Raw genomic sequence first — 20,973 nt, forward strand, 5'->3', positions numbered from 1 at the left:
AGAACCAGTTCATTGTTCTATGCCCAGTTCTAATTGTTGCTTCTTGACCTGCATACAGATTTCTCAGCAGGAAGGTAAGGTGGTCTGATATTCTCATCTCTTGAAGAATTTTCTGCAGTTTGTTGTGATCCACAGAGTCAGCTTAATCAATAAAGCAGATGTTCTTCTCGAATTCTCTTGCTTGTTTGATTTGAGGGCTTATCCTGCTTTAAAATTGACAGAATGGTTCACTTTAGTCGTTGCTCAGTCATGTCCGACTCTTTGTGACCCCATAGACTGCATCAGCAAGCCAGGGTTCCCTGTCCATCACCAACTCTCAGAGCTTACTCCAACTCATGTCCATCAAGTTGGTGATGCCATCCAACCATCTTATCATCTGTCATCCCCTTCTCTTCCTCCCTTCAATCTTTCCCAGCATCAGGGTCTTTTCCAATGATTCAGTTCTTCGCATCAGGTGGCCAAAGTATTGGAGCTTCAGCTTCAGCATCAGTCCTTTCAATGAATATTTAGGACTGATTTCCTTTAGGATTGACTGGTTGGATCTCCTTGCAGTCCAAGGGACTCTCAAGAGTCCTCCAACACCACAGTTCAAAAGCATCAATCCTTCGGCACTCAGCTTTCTTTATGGGCCAACTCTCACATCCATACATGACTACTGGAAAAACCATGACTAGACAGACCTTTGTCAGTAATGTCTCTGCTTTTTAATATGCTATCTAGGTTTGTCATAGCTTTTCTTCCAAGGAGCAACTGTCTTTTAATTTCATGGCTGAGGTCACCAAATGTAGTGATTTTGGAGCTCAAGAAAATAAAGTCTGTCACTGTTTCCATTGTTTCCACATCTACTTGCCACGAAGTGATGGGACTGGATGCCATGATCTTCGTTTTTTCAATGTTGAGCTTTAAGCCAACTTTTTCACTCTCTTCTTTCACTTTCATCAAGAGGCTCTTTAGTTCTTCTTCGCTTTCTGCCATAAGGGGTGGTGTCACCTGCATATCTGAGGTTATTGATATTTCTCTCGGCAATCTTGATTCCAGCTGGTGCTTCATTCAGCCCAGAATTTTGCATGACGTACTCTGCATATAAGTTAAATAATCAGGGTGATAATATACAGCCTGGATGTACTCCCTTCACAATTTGTAACCTGTTCATTGCTCCATGTCCAGCTCTAACTGTTGCTTCTTAACCTGCATACAGATTTCTCAGGAGGCAGGTAAGGTGGTCCGGTATTCCCATCTCTTGAAGAATTTTCCAGTTTATTGTGATACACATAGTCAAAGGCTTTAGCGCAGTCAATGAAGCAGAAGATGTTTAGTCACTAAGCCATGCCCAACTCTGCGACCCCATCAGGCTCCTCTGTCCATGGGAATTCCCAGGCAAGAATACTGGAATGGGTTGCCATTCCCTTCTCCAGGGGATCTTCCTGACCCAGGGATCAAAACCATGTCTCCTGCATTAGCAGGCGGATTCTTGTACCACTGAGCCACCAGGGAAGCCCCGAATTAAAGTATACATATATTATTACAGCAATATATGTTATGCACCTGCTTCAAAAATAAACTCAGTTTATTCATTCAACAAATAAATACTAAGTGTTTACTATGCTGAGTATGATTCTAGATACTAGGAATATAGAATGGAGCAAAACATAAAAAATCTTGCCTCATTTGCTTACACTCTATTTTGGGGATACAAAGAAAGTATTCGTTTCCTAGGGCTATTGTAACAAAGTACCACAAACTTAAAACAAGCTTATTCTCTTAAAATTCTGGAGATCAAAAGTCCTTCTGAGACTCTAGATAGATTTCTTCTTCGCTTATTCATAACTTCTGGTGGCAGCTGTTAGTTCTTGACATATCTTAGCTTTTTACCTACAGCGCCACAGAGTAAATATTTTAGGCTTTTTTGGCACTATTCATATATGTATATTTCCCCATCCTTTTATGTTTAGACTGTTTGTCTCTTCATATTTAGGGTACTATCTTCTTTGTTGCTGGTGTTTGTTTTGCTTTGGTTTTGTAAGCAGCATGTATTTGTTTCCTGGTTTTTGTTCTTTTTTTGTTTCTCTGTCCCTATCTGTCCCTATCTTATTTTTTTTTTTTTTTTTTTTTGCTGCAGGGCGCAGTATGCAGGATCTTAATTCCCTGACCAGGGATGGAACCTGTACTTCCTGCAGTGGAAACACAGAGTCTTACCACTGGACGGCCAAGGAAGTCCTGTCCTTATTTTTGTTAACTGAGCATTTTGTTTGTTTGTTTTTCACTTGTCACCTTTGGTTGACTTATAATCTATAATTCTTTGTTTTGTTATTTTAGAGGTTGCTTCATGGTTTATAATATACATCGTTCCATGGGATTGCAGAGACAGACTGAGCAATTAACACTTTCACACATCTTTAACGTATCACAATCTACCTTCATGTGATACTGTTATCACCTCATATAAAGTAAACTCTTAAGAGTATACATCCATTTCTCTTCTCTTGACTTTGTGCTATTTTGGCATGTAACTTTTATATGTTATAAACTCCCCATGTGTATTTTGTTTGAATAATTATTTTAAGAGAGACTTAAACAATAGGAAAATTTTATGTATTTACTCATGTAGTTACCATCCTCAGAGTGTCTCACTTCTTTGTATAGAGCCACATGTCCATATGATACTTTCCTTCTGTTTGAAGGACTCCTTTAACATTCTTTTCAGAATATGGGTCAACTGGTGATAAATTTTTAAAATTTTTGTATATCTAAAATATCTTTCATTATCATTTTTTTAAAAAGACTAATGAATTTATTACAATATTGCTTCTAAATTGTGTCTGGCTTTTGGCTTGGAGGCATGTGGGATTTAAGCTCCCCAACCAGGTACTGAACATGCACCCTTGGCACTGGAAGGCAAAGTCTTAACTATTGGACTGCCAGGGAAGTTCCAGCAGTTTCTTTATATGCACCCCCTGGTCAGTACTCGGCTCAACAGTTGAAGGGGGGAGCAGAAGCACTCAAGAATCCTCTTACTTCAAGAGCTCTCTAGTATTCTATTCTATGAACTCCACCCATCTTGGTGTCCCTAGTCGTCATCTTCAACTCAAAGAGTATCCACTGGGCTTAGCCTAGACCTACATTTCTCCTACCTTTGACATAGTTTGGAAACTCTCTCAAGGTAGTGTGTGTGTGTTCACATGTGCACGCTCAGTCACTCACTTATGTCCCACTCTTTGCAACCCCATGGGCAGTACAAGCTCCCCTGTCTATGGAATTTTTCAGGAAAGAATACTGGAGTGGGTTGCCATTTTCTTCTCCAGGGGATCTCAAACCTGCATCTCTTGCATCTCCTGCATTGGCAGGCAGATTACTTACCACTGCGCCACCAGGGAAGCCCTCTCAAGGTGGTAAGCTAGTTCAATCACAGGCTCACTTGTTTCCCATCTTGCAAGATCACTGCCTTTCACCACCAAGTGTCAAGTCTCTAGATTATGACTATTCTTTGTATGCTAACGATTACAGAAAACTAACCAAACTGATCACTTAGATCACAACCTTGTCTAACTCAATGAAACTTTGAGCCATGCCTTGTAGGGCCAGCCAAGACAGATGGGTCACGATGGATAGTTCTAACAAAAAGTGGTCCACTGGAGAAGGGAATGGCAAACCACTTCAGTATTCTTGCCTTGAGAACCCCATAAACAGTATGAAAAGGCAAAAAGATAGGTAGGGCACTGAAAGATGAATTCCCCAGGTCAGTAGATGCCCAATATGCTACTGGAGAAGAGAGGAGAAATAACTCCAGAAAGAATGAAGAGACGGAGCCAAAGCAAAAACAATGCCCAGCTGTGGATGCGACTGGTGATGGAAGGAAAGTCCGATGCTGTGAAAAACAATGTTACATAGGAACCTGGAATCTTTGGTTCATGAATCAAGGTACATTGCAAGTGGTCAAACAGGAGATGGCAAGAGTGAACATAGACATTTTAGGAATCAGTGAACAAAAATGGACCAGAATGGGTGAATTTAATTCAGATGGCCATTATATCTACTACTGTGGTCAAGAATCCCTTAGAAGAAATGGAGTACTCCTCACAGTCAACAAGAGAGTCTGAAATGCAGTAGTTGGGTGCAATCTCAAACCTGACAGAATGATCTTGGTTCATTTCCAAGTCAAACCATTCAACATCACAGTAATCCAAGTCTATGCCTCAACCACTAATGCTGAAGAAGCTGAACAAGTTCTATGAAGACCTAAAAGACCTTCTTAGAACTAACACCAAAAAAGATGTCCTTTTCATCATAGGGGACTGAAATGCATAAGTAGGAAGTCAAGAAAAACCTAGAGTAACAGGCAAATTTGGCCTTGGAGTACAAAATGAAGCAGGGCAAACACTAACAGAGTTCTGTCAAGAGAACACACAGGTCATAGCAAACACCCTCTTCCAACAACACAAGAAACAGTTCTGCACATGGACATCACCAGATGGTCAATAGTGAAATCAGAATGATTATATTCTTTGCAGCCAAAGATGGAAAAGTTCTATACAGTCAGCAAAGACAAGACCAGGAGCTGACTGTAGCTCAGATCATGAACCCCTTATTGCCAAATCCAGACTTAAATCGAAGAAAGTAGGGAAAACCACTAGACCATTCAGGTATGACTTAAATCATATCCCTTACTATTATACAGTGGAAGTGACAAATAGATTCAAGGGATTAGATCTGATAGACAGAGTGCCTGAAGAACTATGGACGGAGGTTCATGACATTGTATAGGATGTGCTGATCAAAACCATCCCCAAGAAGAATAAATGCAAAAAAGCTAAATGGTTGCCTGAGGAGGCCTTACAAAAAGCTGAGTAAAGAAGAGAAGTGAAAGGCAAAGGAGAAAAGGAAAGGTATACCCATTTGAATGCAGCATTCCAAATAGCAAGGAGAGATAAGAAAGCCTTCCTCAGTGATCAATGCAAAGAAATAGAGGAAAACAATAAAATGGGAAACGACTAGAGATCCCTTCAAGAAAATCAGAGATAGCAAGGGAACCTTTCATGCAAACATGGGCGCAATAAAGGACAGAAATGGTATGGACCTAACAGAAGCAGAAGATATTAAGAAGAGATGGAGAGAATACACAGAACTATACAAAAAAGGTCTTAATGACCTAGAAACCACGATGGTGAGATCACTCACCTACAGCCAGACATCCTGGAATACGAAGTCAAGTGGGCCTTACGACGCACCACTATGAACAAAGCTAGTGGAAGCGATGGAATTCCAGCTGAGCTTTTTCAAATCCTAAAAGATGATGCTGTGAAAGTGCCACACTCAATATGCCAGCAAATCTGGAAAACTCAGCAGTGGCCACAGGACTGGGAAAGGTCAGTTTTCATTCCAGTCCCAAAGAAAGGCAATGCCAAAGAATGTTCAAACTACCACTCAATTACACTCATCTCACATTCTAGCAAAGTAATGCTCAAAATTCTCCAAGCCAGGCTTCACTAGTACGTGAACTGAGAACTTCCAGATGTTCAAGCTGGATTTAGAAAAGGCAGAGGAACCAGAGATAAAATTGCTAACATTTGGTGGATCATATAAAAAGCAAGAGAATTCCAGAAAAACATCTATTTTTGCTTCATTGACTACGCTAAAGCCTTTGACTGTGTGGATCACAACAAATTGTGAAAAATTCTTCAAGAGATGGGAATACCAGACCATCTTATCTGCCTCCTGAGCAATCTGTATGCAGGTCAAGAAGCAGTAGTTAGAACTGGACATGGAAAAACAAACTGGTTCCAAATTGAGAAAGGAGTACGTCAAGGCTGTATACTGTCACCCTGGTCATTTAACTTATATGCGGATTACATCATGCAAAATGCCAGACTAAATGACGCACCAGCTGGAATCAAGATTGCTGGGAGAAATATCAGTAACCTCAGATACGCAGATGACATCACCTTTATGGCAGAAAGCAAAGAGGAATTTAAGAGCCTCTTGATAAAAGTGAAAGAGGAGAGTGAAAAAGCTGGTTTAAAACTCAACATTCAAAAAAAAAGATCATATCTGGTCCCTTCACTTAATGGCCAACAGATGCGGAAACAATGGAAACAGTGACAGATTTTATTTTCTTGGGCTCCAAAATCACCGTTGATGGTGATCTCAGCCATGAAATTAAAAGATGCTTCCTCCTTGGAAGAAAAGCTATGACAAACCAAGATAGCATATTAAAAAGCAGAGACATTACCTTACTGACAAAGGTCCATCTAGTCATGGTTTTTCCAGTAGTTATGTATGGATAGAGTCGGACCATAAAGAAAGTTGAGCACCAAAGGATTGATGCTTTTGAACTGTGGTGTTGGAGAAGACTCTTATGAGTCCCTTGGACAGCAAGGAGATCAAACCAGTCCATCCTAAAGGAAATCAATCCTGAATATTCATTGAAAGGACTGATGCTGAAGCCAAAGCTCAAATACTTTTGCCACCTGATGTGAAGAACTGAATCACTGGAAAAGACCCTGATGCTGTGAAAGATTGAAGGCGGGAGGAGAAGGGGATGACAGACGATGAGATGGTTGGATGGCATCACCAACTCCATGGACATAAGTTTGTGCAAGCTCCGGGAGTTGGTGATGGACAGGGAAACCTGGCTTGCTGCAGTCCATGGGGTCACAAAGAGTAGGACATGACTGAGTGACTGAACTGAACAAGTATTCTGCCTAAAAAATACAAGTATCTTTCAGCACAAGAAAATGCACCAATGCTATCCCCTAGATTTATTAAAAGATTAAAAAGAAACAACACAATCATTGCACTCGATGCTTGAAAAGCATCTCATACTATTCAACAACTGTTCACTTAAAATTTTTACATAACAACAGAGTATTGGAAAACTAAAACTGAAAGAGAGGATCTTTATCTTGATGAAGTAGATAAGAGGATGGACTCTATAATCAGACTGCCTGTATTCAAATTCTAGATCCTCTATTTTTTGTAAAACATCTTAAGCAAGTTATTTATTAGCTCTAAATTTTATTTTCCCTATCTATAAAAATGAGGATAATACCACCACCTACCGAAATGTCAAGAGTAAATAAGTCAACACACAGACTGCTTAGAATCCATTTGCCTCATACTCAATAAACAGTAACAGCTGTTAGCAGTGCTGCTCTTGCTGTTTCTGCCACAGTACTTTATCAGAAACCTATAGTAAACATCATATTTAAAGATAAAAATTAGAAGCATTCCTATTAAGGTCAGGCTTCAAACAAGATGCTTTGAGTCATCATTTATTCAACACTGTTCTAGCAGGCTTAAACAAAAAATAATAAACTCATAAGATATAAAAATGAAAAAGAAAAACTTACAGATGATATGAAAACAAAGGGCGTCAATTAACAAACTACTAGGACCACTGAGAGCGTAACATAACAGTTGAACAAAAAGATCATGAAAAAATCCCTCTCCCATACACCAGCAATAACCAGTTAGAAAATGTAATAGAAAACAAAAATCCTATTGACAATAGCATTTAGAATAATAAAATATATCTAGGCAAGAACAGTAAAATCAGAGCAATGCAAGAAGTTTATGGAGAAAACTACAAAACTTTCCTAAAAATTGTTCATTAGTAAGACCTAAACACCATGGAAAGAAAAAATATATATACACACATATAGACACATCAGTTCTTCACAAATATATTAATGCAATACAATTTTAATTTAACTTGCAATGTGGTTTATGTTACAAACCAATTTAAAATTTTACATAAAATATTAGAGAACAGTCAGAAGCCAATTTTCAAAAAGAATAAACAGAATACTTGATGTCACACCTATTAAGACATACTATAAAGTTATAGTAATTAAAACATGGCATTGGCATAGGAACAATTAAATCAGGTATAAAACAAAAAGTCCAGAAACAGACACAAATGTGTGTGTGTGTGTCTCTGTGCATTTAAGAATTTAATATTTTATGGGGAAAAAAGCTACTGATATCACTGGGGAAATAGAGGACTATTCAATAAATAGCATTGGGACAACTGGTTCCATAAGCAAAAAAATAAAGAGCATATATCCCAGATTGATTAAGGATCTAAATGCAAAACCAAAATTGTAGGACTACTAAAGAAAATACAGAGTATATTTTTGACCTTAGAGTTGGAGAACCTTTTACAAATTATTACTACAGGGGAACACATACCACAGAACATCCAAACAAAAACAGACTGCAGAGAAGATCAATATGAAATGCATTATTCAGAAGTAATGATAAAACCAATCTGTCTTAGAGCAAATGGTGAAACTAGTTAATCTGGGTCAAAAGCAAATGAGAATTTAGAAGCAGAATATTAAAATTTTCACAGGGCAACAGATTCATTGTGCTGAAAGGAACGAATATATGGATATGGATATATATATATGGATATATGTATATATATACATTCAGCTTTAAAACAATAATCCATAATATACCACATTTCAAGGGATGGAGCTCTCTTATTCATATCAATTAGTTAATATTTCTCATGAAATTGCACTAAGATATAATAGAATAAAAAAGAGACTGTAGTCATTTTAACAACATCACAAACTTTCTGAAGTATTTCACATTGATCATCTCTGCTTCCTGAATTTTCATATCTCTCAGTTTCTATGTAACCATATCATGTGGTTGAATTCTTTTCTTTATTCACTTTACTGTATCATTCACAGAATTCTCTGCTAGGTCTTATCTTCTGGCTATGAATGTACCCAAAAGTATTTGGCATCTATTCTTCTTTTAAAATACCAACTTCTTTGAAAATGTATGACTTCAACTGCTACCTTCACACAAAATAATTTCAAATATTCTGAGATCTTCCTTCTAAGTTCAATTATATATCATCATCTTGGATATTCTGCCTGTAACTCAAATAAGTTTAATAGGTCTAAAAATACATACTCAACACACACATAAATATATAAATGCACCCACTTAAAAAAAAAAATCACAGTGCTTTCTGAAAGTCGCTCAGTCCTGTCCGACTCTTTGCGACTCCATGAACTATACAGTCCATGGAATTCTCCAGACCAGAATACTGGAGTGGGTAGCCTTTCCCTTCTCCAGGGGATCTTTCCAACCCAGGGATCAAACCCAGGTCTCCTGCATTACGGGCGGATTCTTTACCAGCTGAGCCACAAGGGAAGCCCAAGAATACTGGAGTGGGTAGCCTATCCCTTCTCCAAGGTATCTTCCCAACTCAGGAATCAAACTGGGGTCTCCTGCATTGCAGGTGGATTCTTCACCAACTGAGCTATCAGGGAATCCTCATCTAAAAACACATCCTTCTTGAATTTTCTACAGTAGGGTCCATCGTTGTCTCTTGCCTATCCATTACATTCTAGCTTTTCTCAGTTACAAATCTTATTCAATCTTCTTTCATAATCTTTCCTACTTGTTTTTTCTTTTCTACCCTGTACCGTGACCAACCTAATTTAGGCACTGATCACCTCAGTACTTATAAACTGCCTTCCTGCTTCTGGTTTCTTTCTTCCCTCCAACTCATTCTGAATATTTTTACTGATGGGTGAAATATCTCTAAACATATTTCAAACTTGTCACTCTTTTCCTCATAGTTTTTTAAAGGGTGAATAATAATGCCCAATATTTTAGCTATTTAAGAACTTGAAAATTTGGTTTCAGTGTGCTTGTCCAATTTCTCTTTTTTAATATTTAAATCTATTCTTAAAAAAAAACCAAAACCCTCTACTCAGATTTTGCCCTCAAACTCTAGAGAAAGCAGCAATTAATCTGGTTTCTACTCTGATCATGCTGAAATTATTATTGTAGTTTCCTAAATGCAAAGCAAATAATTAAGCTCTTCATTTTACTTAGCTTTACCATGCCACACAATTTGCTCTTTCCTTATATCATGTCCTACTAGCTACCCTTACAGACTTTAAGCTCAAGTCACAGCAAACTACTACTTTCTTTAACACACTTTTTTTCAGAGTGTGCTTCCACAAATGATATTCTTTGACTCTAGAAATGTCTTTCCCCAAACTCTGCTTTGTACTAACTGTTTATAACTCAGATGAAACATCATCTCTTCTGTGGAATTCCTCCCCACTCCCATAAACATCTTTGCTCCCAAAGCACTTGTATATAGTTCCATAACAGGATTCATAGCATTTGCATTGGAATTTTTGTTTATATTTTTTATATCCTGAGAATCTAACATACTTTAAAGCACACTGTTGCTGTTGTTTAGTTGCTAAGTCATGTATGATTCTTTTACAACCCCATGGATTGCAGCCCGCCAGGTTCCTCTGTCCATGGGATTTCCCAGACAAGCAGACTACAGTGGGTTGCCATTTCCTTCTCCAGCAGATCTTCGAGACCCAGGGATTGAACTCACATCTCCTGCATTGGCAAGTGGATTCTTTACCACTGAGCCAACAGGGAAGCACTTTGAAGCACACAGTGGACAATTAAGAGTGGGTTTTAAAAGACCTTCTGGAATGGCCATATTATTCTAGCTGCCACTCAAGTATACTATATGAAAAGGTAGTATACATACCATCTTTAGGAGCTCAGATTCTGAAGTCAGGATGTCTAGGTATAAATTCTGGATATACCTCAGAAGATACCACTTCAATGGCAGAAAGCGAAGAGGAACTAAAGAGCCTCCTGATGAAGGTGAAATAGGAGAGTGAAAAAGCTGGCTTAAAACTCAACATTCAAAAACTAAGATCATGGCATCCAGTCCCATCACTTCATGGCAAATAGATGGGGAAAAAGTGGAAACAGTGACAGATTTTATTTTCTTGGGCTCCAAAATCACTGCAGACAGTGACTGCAGCCATAAAATTAAAAGACACTTGCTCCTTGGAAGAAAAGCCATGAATAAACCTAGGCAGTGTATTAAAAAGCAAAGACATCACTTTGTCGACAAAGGTCCAGCTAGTCAAAGCCGTGGTTTTTCCAGAAGTCATGTACGGATGTGAGAGGTGGACCATAAAGAAGGCTGAGCACTGAAGAACTGATCCTTTCAAAATGTGGTGTTGGAGAAGACTCTTGAGAGTCTCTTGGACAGTAAGGAGATCAAACCAGTCAATCCTAAAGGAAATTAACCCTTAATATTCATTGGAAGGACTGATGCTGAAGCAGAAGCTCCAAAACTTAGGCCATCTGATGTGAAGAGCTGACTCACTGGAAAAGACCCTGCTGCTAGGAAAGATCAAAGGCAAGAGGATAAAGGGTGACAGGGGATGAGATGGTTGGATGGCATCATTGACTCAATGGATACAAGTTTGAGCAAACCCTGGAAGATAGTGAAGGACAGGGAAGCCTGGCGTGCTGCAGTTCATGAGTCTGCAAAGAGTCGGAACCAACTTAGCGAATGAACACTTAGCGAATGAACAATAACAACCAGCACTTAATAGCCCTGTGGCACCGGGTGAGTTAATTAAGCTCTCTATGCCTTAGCTTCTTTCTTTATAAAAGGAAAATAATAAGATCTACTTTATTAGGTTATGGGGATTAAACTAACACAAGCAAAGTGTTCAAAACAGTGACTGACACAAAATAAGCATTACACACACATTGTACTACTATGATTACTATACCTTGATTATTTTTGACCCTTTCCACATAGATCTCTATTTGGAATGGGCTCCTTTCATTTTTCCCTTTATCCAAATCTTACCCAGGTTTCGCCCACTCCAGTATTCTTGCCTGGAAAATCCCAGGGACAGAAGAGCCTGGCAAGCTACAGTCCACAGGGTCGAAAAAGTCAGACACGACTTAGCGACTAAACCACCACCTACCCAGGTTTTAAGGTTGATGACCTCTGGTAAATTCTTTGATCATTTCAACCATAAATGATTACTTCCTAATCTGGATATTTATAGCATCTTCTGTTATCACTCTGCATTTAATTAAAACTACCTTGCATCCTTGTTGTTTTTCACAAAATGTCTACCCAATTGCTGTAAACCCTTTGAAGGTCCTAAGGACAATTCATGCACCTTTCTGAGTTCCTACAGTAACTACTAAGTGCTTAGTACTTGTTATGTAAAACAATAAAGCTCAGTAGAAACTTCAACTCTGATCAAAATGTCTTTGCAATCAAAGAAATAGAGAAGACTAGGAGAACATTCCATGCTTCTCTAAGAGCCAAACTGCAAATGTATTAGCGCCAGGGAATTCTGACTCCCATTAAAATAAGCTGCTCTCAAATAGCTTCTGGGAGGAAAAAACCCTCCCTGCAGAGGAATTTTGGGGAGTTCTTCCCAAACCAAACTGTAGCAGCAGACCCTCTATGAGAAATGTGTTAGCATGACAAAATGACTGATTGAGAGTGCAGGATTTGGAATTACACAGATCTAGGTTTCAAAGGGACACTGCGCTTTAGTCTCCTTCTTTATAAAGTGTGTACTGTAACATCAACTTCACAGGTATAGGACAATCGACATCCACTCTAACATTTAACTGAAATGTAAATTCCCTTGGAAAAATTTTAAATAAATTGAAAATACGGTAATCCATAAATAACTGAACACATTTTTCAGTACATAAGAAAATGTATTAAATTAGCCATGTGTATTCTAAATTACCTATGAGAAAATCAAACATGTAGAGTCAATAATACAGAATTGGGATGAAGGAAAAATTCTACCACAAAATTTATCTTTGATGACACTTTCTCCATCCAGTAATTTTTTCTTCCACTTGTGATTAAAAACAAGTATTCAAAATTGTCCCCAAAGAGAAATATTTGGAAAGCACCATTTAACTTAATAGCAAGTTGGTTCTATAATTGTAGTATTCTAGTTTACAGTTCAAAAATACTTCCAAATAGGAACTAACATGAATTTAAGAAATTATGATAATGGCGAATAGCTCATATGATGATCTGAGTCAGTAATTTCAAATTAAGAGTTGTTCCAACTTGAAGCTGGCAGTCACACAGTCTAAAGGGTTTGTTTACAGTACTGACCAAACCAAACACTCCAATCTTTTAGAATTTCATCCTGGCATCCTACCAATTATTTTAAAGCAGTATAATCGCTGAAATGCCCAATACTACACAAATTAAACCGAAATGGGAAGAAAAAAGAAAAGAACAAAAGTGGCAGGTCTTGTTTTTAAGCTGTGACTTTTTTTCTTTTTCAGTTCGAAAAAATACTGAAAAACAGAACTCTGCTGCTTGGAATGATCTTTAAACTTGGGGGAGGGGTAATAGAATTTTAAAAAAATCCAGCGCCTTTAGGATACAGTGGTATGTGGGGTTCATTAGGGCCTGGCTCTGTAAGCAATCAAAAGATGTAAAGAGGCTTTAGTGAGGAATTTTAGTTCACGGTGTAACCTTCAGCAATGTTGAAGCGTTACAATGATGAAAAGGAAATTAATCTCCGAGATGAAAATGAAGGGTCAAGTGCGGGACTAATGAAATTTAAGGGAGATAGAAGGGGGACCGGGGGAAAACGGGGACTTGGTAGCCAAAATGGGGTATAGTCAAGACAGGCGTTGGAAACTAGAGGCTTAAGAAGGAGTGTGTGTGTGTGTGTGTGTGTGTGTGTGTCGTGTGTGTTTGTGAGTTTGTGTGTAAGTGAGGCTTTTTTTAGCGTTGGGAAATCTAGGTGATAAACTTGTGGAGATCAAATTCGGAGATGTGGGAACAGGGAGAGAAAGGAATGTGGGGATTTCCAGACTGGGGTAACAAGAAGTTTGGGGCGCGCGCTGTCGGGGCGCCCCTCTCCCGGAGGATGGCCCCCTCGAGTCCCCTGACCCGGCCGCCCCGACGCTGCCCTCACCCTCCGGCTACACGGCCCTTCAACCCGGCCAAGGCCCCTCCTCACCTCAGGCCGCGGTGACTCGCTCCTCCGCGTCTCCACAGAGCACGTCCCACTCGGCGCCTGGCCCGGCCGAATCCGTCAGCCGGCAGCCGCGGCCCCCAGCTCAGCTGCGCCCGGGCCTTCCCCGCGCGGCTCCGCGGGCCTGTCGGCTCCTCGCCCCAGCTCCAGCTAGCTCCTGGGACCTTCCAGCAGACGCGGCACGCGGCCCTCCTCCCACTGCGGGGCAAAGCGCCCCCTGACCCCGCCCCGCGGCGCCCCGCCCCCGGACTGGGACTCTGTAAGCTGATTGGCCCCTGTGATACCGGGCGCGCTCCGGCATTGGCTCAGCGGTAGCCCGAAGGCGAGGAGGCGGTACTCCGAGCGGCTGCTATTCCCGTAACGCGGTTCCTGGCGTCCCGGATTCCGGTGGCTGCGCCCGCGTCGCCTCTCCCAGACTAGATCGAAGGGTTCCCCCACCTCCCCTCTGCGGGCGGAAGGAGCGGAATGTTCCATTTTTCCGTGGAATAACGTGGTCGTGAACTAAAGCCCGGGTACTACCCGTGCCGTCCGTCCTCACTTCTTGCCGCGGCTCTTTTGGCCTGCGTTCAGTGCCTTCCCCAGGGACTTCGGAGCCGCGAGGGACCGCCGGCTGTCCTTGGGGACAGGGGAAGCGTGGGAGTTCCTCAGGGAACGTGAAGGGCTCGGTGACAATGATTCTACGTGAGATTACCGCAGATTGTGGCGGCTTCGGTCCAAGTCTTACATAAAAGAACCTTGCTATGATATATATTTTTAAGTTAATAAATATGTTTGGGTGTGATTGATCAGAGAACCTCGGAGTTGGTGACACGCCAAGAAACTAGTTTTTCTTGCAATTTGTACCTCCCAGTCTGTGACAAAAATACCAAATAAAAACCAATTTCATTACAACCTTTCTCTTTCCCGCTAGTGGTCTGGTAAATGAACCTTTAGGCTCACTTTGATATATATATTTTTTCAAAGTAAGATGAGAAGCTTAAAAGATAAATGGGGTGTGTGTGTGTGTGTCAAGAAACACACCCAAGGCCAGCGCCTTTTGTGGAAGAATAGCAGGCTATTGGAGGGCAATAATGATTTAATGGACTTGAACAAATTACACCCATAAATTAACAATTGTAAGGTTCTTCATTATATTGAGCATTCAGATACAGTAAAACACAAGGCAAATTATGATCTCTTGGTTGAATCAGATAATTTTTAAAACACAGGAAAGTGGGCCTGTTTTGTGTCTAGCTAAGGGAATCCCAGGCCAGCTTGGGGGTTGTGCTGCAAAAGAGACAAAGCTCCATTGTGTGTTTAGTTCTTGCTGCTTCCTGTCATCCTATATCTAACCTCCAGAGAGTGATTGGATTGTATTCTAGCTCAGCCATTTATGGGGGTATTTATTTTAAAACAAACTTATAAAATGTTAAGTGAGGGGGGATAAATTAGGAGTTCTATATGCACACTACTATATATAAATCAGATAACCAAGGACCTACTGTATAGCACAGAGAACTATAGTCAGTATCAACAACCTCAGATATGCAGATGATACCACCCTAAAGGCAGAAAGTTAAGAGGAACTAAAGAGTCTCTTGATGAAGGTGAAGGAGAGGGGAAAAGCTGGCTTAAAACTCAACATTCAAAAACTAAGATCATGAGAGAAAAAAAAAACAACCAAAATCATGGCACCTTGTTTCATCACTCCATGGCAAATAGATGGGGAAAAAGTGGAAACAGTGACAGATTTTATTTTCTTGGGGTCCAAAATCACTGTGGACGGTGACTGCAGCCACGGAATTAAAAGACGCTGGCTCCTTGGAAGAAAAGCTATGACCAACCTAGACAGCATATTAAAAAGCAGAGACATTACTTCGCCAACAAAGGTCCGTCTAGTCAAAGCTATGGTTTTTCCAGTACTCATGTATGGATGTGAGAGAGATAGACTATAAGAAGGCTGAGTGCCAGACTGATGTTGTCAAACTGCAGTGTCGGAGAAGACTCTTGAGAGTCCCTTGGACAGCAAGCAGATCAAACCAGTCAATCCTAAAGGAAATCAGTCCTGAATATTCATTGGAAGGGCTAAAGCTGAAGCTCCAATACTTTGACCACATGATTCGAAGAGCCAACTCATTGGAAAAGACTTTCATGCTGGGAAAGACTGAGGGCAGGAGGAGAGCGGGCGACAGAGGATGAGATGGTTGGATGGCATCACCGACTTAATGGACGTGAGTTTGAGCAAACTCAGGGAGATAGTGGGGGACAGGGAAGCCTGGTGTGCTGCTGTCCATGGGGTTTCAAAGAGTTGGACACAAGTTAGTGACTGAACAGCAACAATGAAGGAAAATAATCTGAAAAAATGGTATATGTAACTGAATCACTTTGCTATACCCTTGGATCTAACACAACATTGTAAATAAAGTATTATTCAATTAAAAAAATTACAATTAAAAAAATATTTTGGGCTTCTCTGGTGGGTCAATGGTAAAGAATTCTCCTGCCAATGCAGGAGACACAGGTTTGATCCTGATCTGGGATCATCCCACGTACTGCAGAGCAATTGAGTCCGTGTGCCACAACTATTGAGTCTGTGCTCTAGAGCCGGGGAGCCACAACTACTGAGCTCATGTGCTGCAACTACTGAAGCCCGCACACCTTAGAGCCTGTGCTCTGCAACAAGAGAAGCCACCATAATGAGAAGCCTGCGAACTGCAACTAGAGAGCTACAGAGTAGCCCCTGCTCGCCACAACTGGAGAAAAACCCATGCAGCAGCAAAGACCCAACACAGCCAAAAAAAAAAAAAAAAACTTAAAAATTTCATTTAGATCTAATGGACATTTATTTAGGGGCAATGTATACCAGTTAAGTGTATTTTCTGTTTTCAAATTGCATGGGTTTGAATCCTGGTGCTGCTACCTTCCATGTCTATGAACTCGGGCAGGTCTTCTCAGATTCTTCAATCAAACGAGAAGAAAACAGTACTGTCACTTTAAAAAAGTGTAAAATGTGACAGTGGCAAGTTAAGTTTCATTTGGGGCAAAATGAAGACAATAGTGCAGGAGACAGCACCTCAGATACCTCTGAGAAATTGCTCCAAAGAGGTAGGGGGAAGGTCCATATATCCGAGATTTTGGTGAAAGGGGAGTACATGCACTAAAGCATATATATATATATATATATATATATATTTTTTTTTTTTTTTTTTTTTTTTGCAGGTTTCTGCTAGTCATGAGGAGCAATCATCACGAGGAAGGATTTTGGTGCTTTTCTAGATATGAAGAGATACAAGAACTGGGCTCTTGAAATCAGCTCCTGAAAATATCTAACCATCTGAAGACCTGTCCTGTCAGTTTTTCCCAGAGCGCAGAATGCCTCATTTCTGCTCTGACCTCCTGAACTCCTTTCAGGAGGTGCTGAAAATCAGCAGCTGCAGCAGTAAATGATTTAATCTATGTAGAGATAGATGGCAAATGCCAATTTGTAGTTGACAGTACCAACCTAACAGAATTGCTACCAAGGTTAAATGAACTAAAATACATGAAATGTTTGGCACACAGTAGATGCTCAGTAAACATCTGCTGTTATCTTTCTTGAATGTCTACTATGAAAGTGCTTCCTCAACCTTTTTGTTTGTATTGCAGTGTATACTGAAAATGACAATACTTCTCTGGCCTAGAAGTAGATAGAGGGAATCAATGTCTCACAGCACACTAGTCTGTATTGTACACTAGTCAGGAAAGCGAAGAACTGAGTTAGTTCTTTTGTGGATATCTTTGCATTGGCTAACACTAACCCATAAAAAACTCACATTTTGTGGGGAATGGTTAATTTGTGCACTTCACTCCATCGTGTCTGACTCTTTGCAACCCCGGGCAGCCAGGCTCTTCTGTCCATGGAGTTTTCCAGGCAAGAATACTGGAGTGGGTTGCCATTTCCTCCTCCGTGGGATCTTCCTGACCCAGGGGTCAAACTGCATCTCCTGCATTGCAGGAGAATTCTTTACTGCCAAGCCATCGTGGAAGCCCTGGGAATGGTTAAAGTCCTTGGCTAAAACAATAAATCAATATTGGAGAAAGATTTTTCAGGACAGCAAGAGCTCATCTCCCCTGGGCTGGAATTACATGACTTTGCAAATACCTCTGTAAGGTACTGGTCCTGAAACAACCACTTTCAGGATGAGGATTTGTCATTAGAATACCCTGTAAAATGCAAAGGAAAGTGGGGAAAAGTGATATAACAATTGAGAACTTTCCATTTGTGCTTTGAGACTTATTCAGGATTTTAGATGTATCAGAAGCAGAGGGGGAACCTGTACAGTGAGAGGACAACATGAGAACTTGGAGGCTACTTGAGAGTAAATGAACAAAACTAAGGGATAATGCTATAGAACAAACAAAGGCGATAAATTTCAAAGACCAACTGCCTGCCTTGCTATTTGCATAAATCTGGCCCTGCCCAGGTTGGCCATCCACTTCCTTGCCTGTGCCCAACTGTGTTTCTGGAACTCCGTGTCAGCCTTGAACTATCCCCAAGTCCTTCATCGACCCAATGATTTCAGCATCCCCAATAATGACTCATTAGCACCTTGACCTCACAATTTCTCATCTTTCTTTTTTTCAGTCATCTTCAATTTCACTCTATATCAGGAACCCACACTTGTAGCCACACCTTGAAGCCAGTCATCAGATGAAAGTACACTACCTGCAAAATTTTGGATTGTGAGTTTCCCTCTCTACCCACAGCCACCCACCTTCTGCCTCTCTTACTTACTCCCACTGAGTCTGTCATTTGTCCTTAGTGTGACCTCCAATCTTCTTTCTCATAGTTTATCAGTTACTTCCCACCTTCTCTTATCTTCCTAAACTCTGAGAATCCTTTTTTCAACCATTTTAGTTGCACTCTCACTAGTATCTTTAATTCCCTTGACCTTCAGCCATGACACCTTGTTAGCGTTATTTCCTAGTTCCCTGAACTGGCAGCTCTATCCAAACACTATTGCAGAACCTTGTTTCATTATTCTCTGGAAAAACCAGGAACATCATTTTTGAGTATCTTTTTCTTCTCTTCCAAATGCCCAAGAAGAATGATCTTATTCTTTTAAAAGTTTCCCTCCTTCTAAGTTTTTGGTTCTGCTTTTACCAGGTTCAGTCCCCTAGTTTTATTTTTTTTGTTATTAGCATAAAATACCTTGGAAAATTAAAAAAATTAAACATCAGCTCAAAGACCTGGAGACAGTATTGCTGTATGTGTTAAAATCTTTGGAATCTAATAGCATTTAATTCACTGAAAAGAATTAAAAGTAATTAATTCAATATATGTTTCAAAATGAAGCTATTGAAGGCACATTGTAATCCACTTAATAAAAGAAGTTTGTAATGAAATATGAACTTAAATCAAGTTATAAGTAAATTTATAAGCTAGAAAACAGGAAAAATTCATTTTATGGCAACAAAACAGCACCATTACGTCTCCATTTCAAAAATGCTACTGAGTACAAAGCTACTGTAATGAAAACAGCATGGTATTGGCATAAAAACAGACATACGGATCACTGGAACAGAGTAGAGAGCCCAGAAATAAACCCACACACCTACAGTCAATTAATCTTTGGCAAAGGAGGCCAGAATATATTAATACAATGAAGATGAGACTATCTCTTTAGCAAGAGGTGCTGGGAAAGTCTGGGCTTATGTAGTGGCTCAGACAGTAAAGTTGAACAGCTACATGCAAATCAATGAAGTTAGAACACATCTTCACACCACACACAAAGATCAACTCAAAATGGCTTAAACACTTAAAATATTACTTAGTCCAGTTCAGTTCATTTCAGTCGCTCAGTCGTGCCCGACTCTTTGTGACCCCATGAATTGCAGCACGCCAGGCCTCTCTGTCCATCACCAACTCCCGGAGTCTACCCAAACCCATGTCCATCGAGTCGATGATGCCATCCAGCCATCTCATCCTCTGTTGTCCCCTTCTCCTCCTGCCCCCAATCCCACCCAGCATTAGGGTCTTTTCCAGTGAGTCAACTCTTCGCATGAGGTGGCCAAAGTATTGGAGTTTCAGCTTCAACATCAGTCCTTCCAATGAACACCCAGGATTGATCTCCTTTAGGATGGATTGACTGGATCTCCTTGCAGTCCAAGGGACTCTCAAGAGTCTTCTCCAACACCACAGTTCAAAAGCATCAATTCTGCAGTGCTCAGCTTTCTTCACCGTCCGACTCTCACATCCATACATGACTACTGGAAAAACCATAGCCTTGACTAGATGGACTTTTGTTGGCAAAGTAATGTCTCTGCTTTTAAATATGCTATCTAGGTTGGCCATAACCTTCCTTCCAAGGAGTACGCGTCTTTTAATTTCATGGCTGCAATCACCATCAGCAGTGATTTTGGAGCCCCAAAAAATAAAGTCTGACACTGTTTCCCCATCTAGTTCCCATGAAGTGAAGGGACCAGATGCCATGATTTTAGTTTTCTGAACATTGAGCTTTAAGCCAAATTTTTCACTCTCCTCTTTCACTTTCATCAAGAGGCTCTTTAGTTCTTCTTCACTTTCTGCCATAAGGGTGGTGTCATCTGCATAGCTGAGGTTATTGATATTTCTCCTGGCAATCTTGATTCCAGCTTGTGTTTCTTCCAGCCCAGCGTTTCTCATGATGTACTCTGCATATAAGTTAAATAAGCAGGGTGACAATATACAGCCTTGACATACTCCTTTTCCTATTTGGAACCAGTCTGTTGTTCCATGTCCAGTTATAACTGTTGCTTCCTGACCTGCATACAGGTTTCTCAAGAGACAGGTCAGATGGTAAATATTACTTAAGGATAATATATATTCAGAAAAATGAGCATACTATAAGAGTACAGTTTGAAAAATGTTCACAAACTTAACACAGCCACATAACTTGCATCTATATCAAGAATCAGAACATGACCAGAACCTCAAAAAGTCCCTCCTCCTCCCTTCTAGTTACTGGAAGGCCACTTATATTATTGGTGACCATATTCAGACTTGTAATATCAGAGTTTTATGACTGCCATTTTAAAACTGAGATGTTAGCAGAAACTTCTTAATGTTATTTCTTATTTGATTTCATTTTAACGAATAACTGTAGTAAAGCAAGAGAGTTTGAAATGAAAT

At 40.2% G+C, this 20,973-nt stretch overlaps 1 protein-coding gene across 35 annotated transcripts in view; it reads right to left on the minus strand.

Annotated features, from left to right (window-relative positions):
• Positions 1 to 14,051, minus strand: part of IL6ST (interleukin 6 cytokine family signal transducer) — a 62,359-nt gene extending 48,308 nt beyond the window's left edge. For 30 of the 35 annotated variants that reach the window (XR_014061485.1, XM_081517901.1, XM_081517899.1 and 27 more), the window contains exon 1: positions 13,830 to 14,051. Coding sequence is in view for 4 of the 35 variants with exons in the window: in XM_081517871.1 (XP_081373997.1) it covers positions 10,547 to 10,549 (3 nt within the window). In the remaining 31 variants the exon portion in view is untranslated. Of the gene's footprint in view, positions 1 to 10,546; positions 10,657 to 13,829 lie in introns of all 35 variants that reach the window. The other 5 variants (XM_081517871.1, XM_081517867.1, XM_081517870.1 and 2 more) reach the window with 1 other exon arrangement.
• Positions 14,052 to 20,973: the final 6,922 nt, after the last annotated feature.

Source organism: Giraffa tippelskirchi, chromosome 8 (assembly GCF_054371585.1).
Source record: "Giraffa tippelskirchi isolate mGirTip1 chromosome 8, T2T-mGirTip1v1.2.pri, whole genome shotgun sequence".
NCBI lineage: Eukaryota > Metazoa > Chordata > Mammalia > Artiodactyla > Giraffidae > Giraffa > Giraffa tippelskirchi.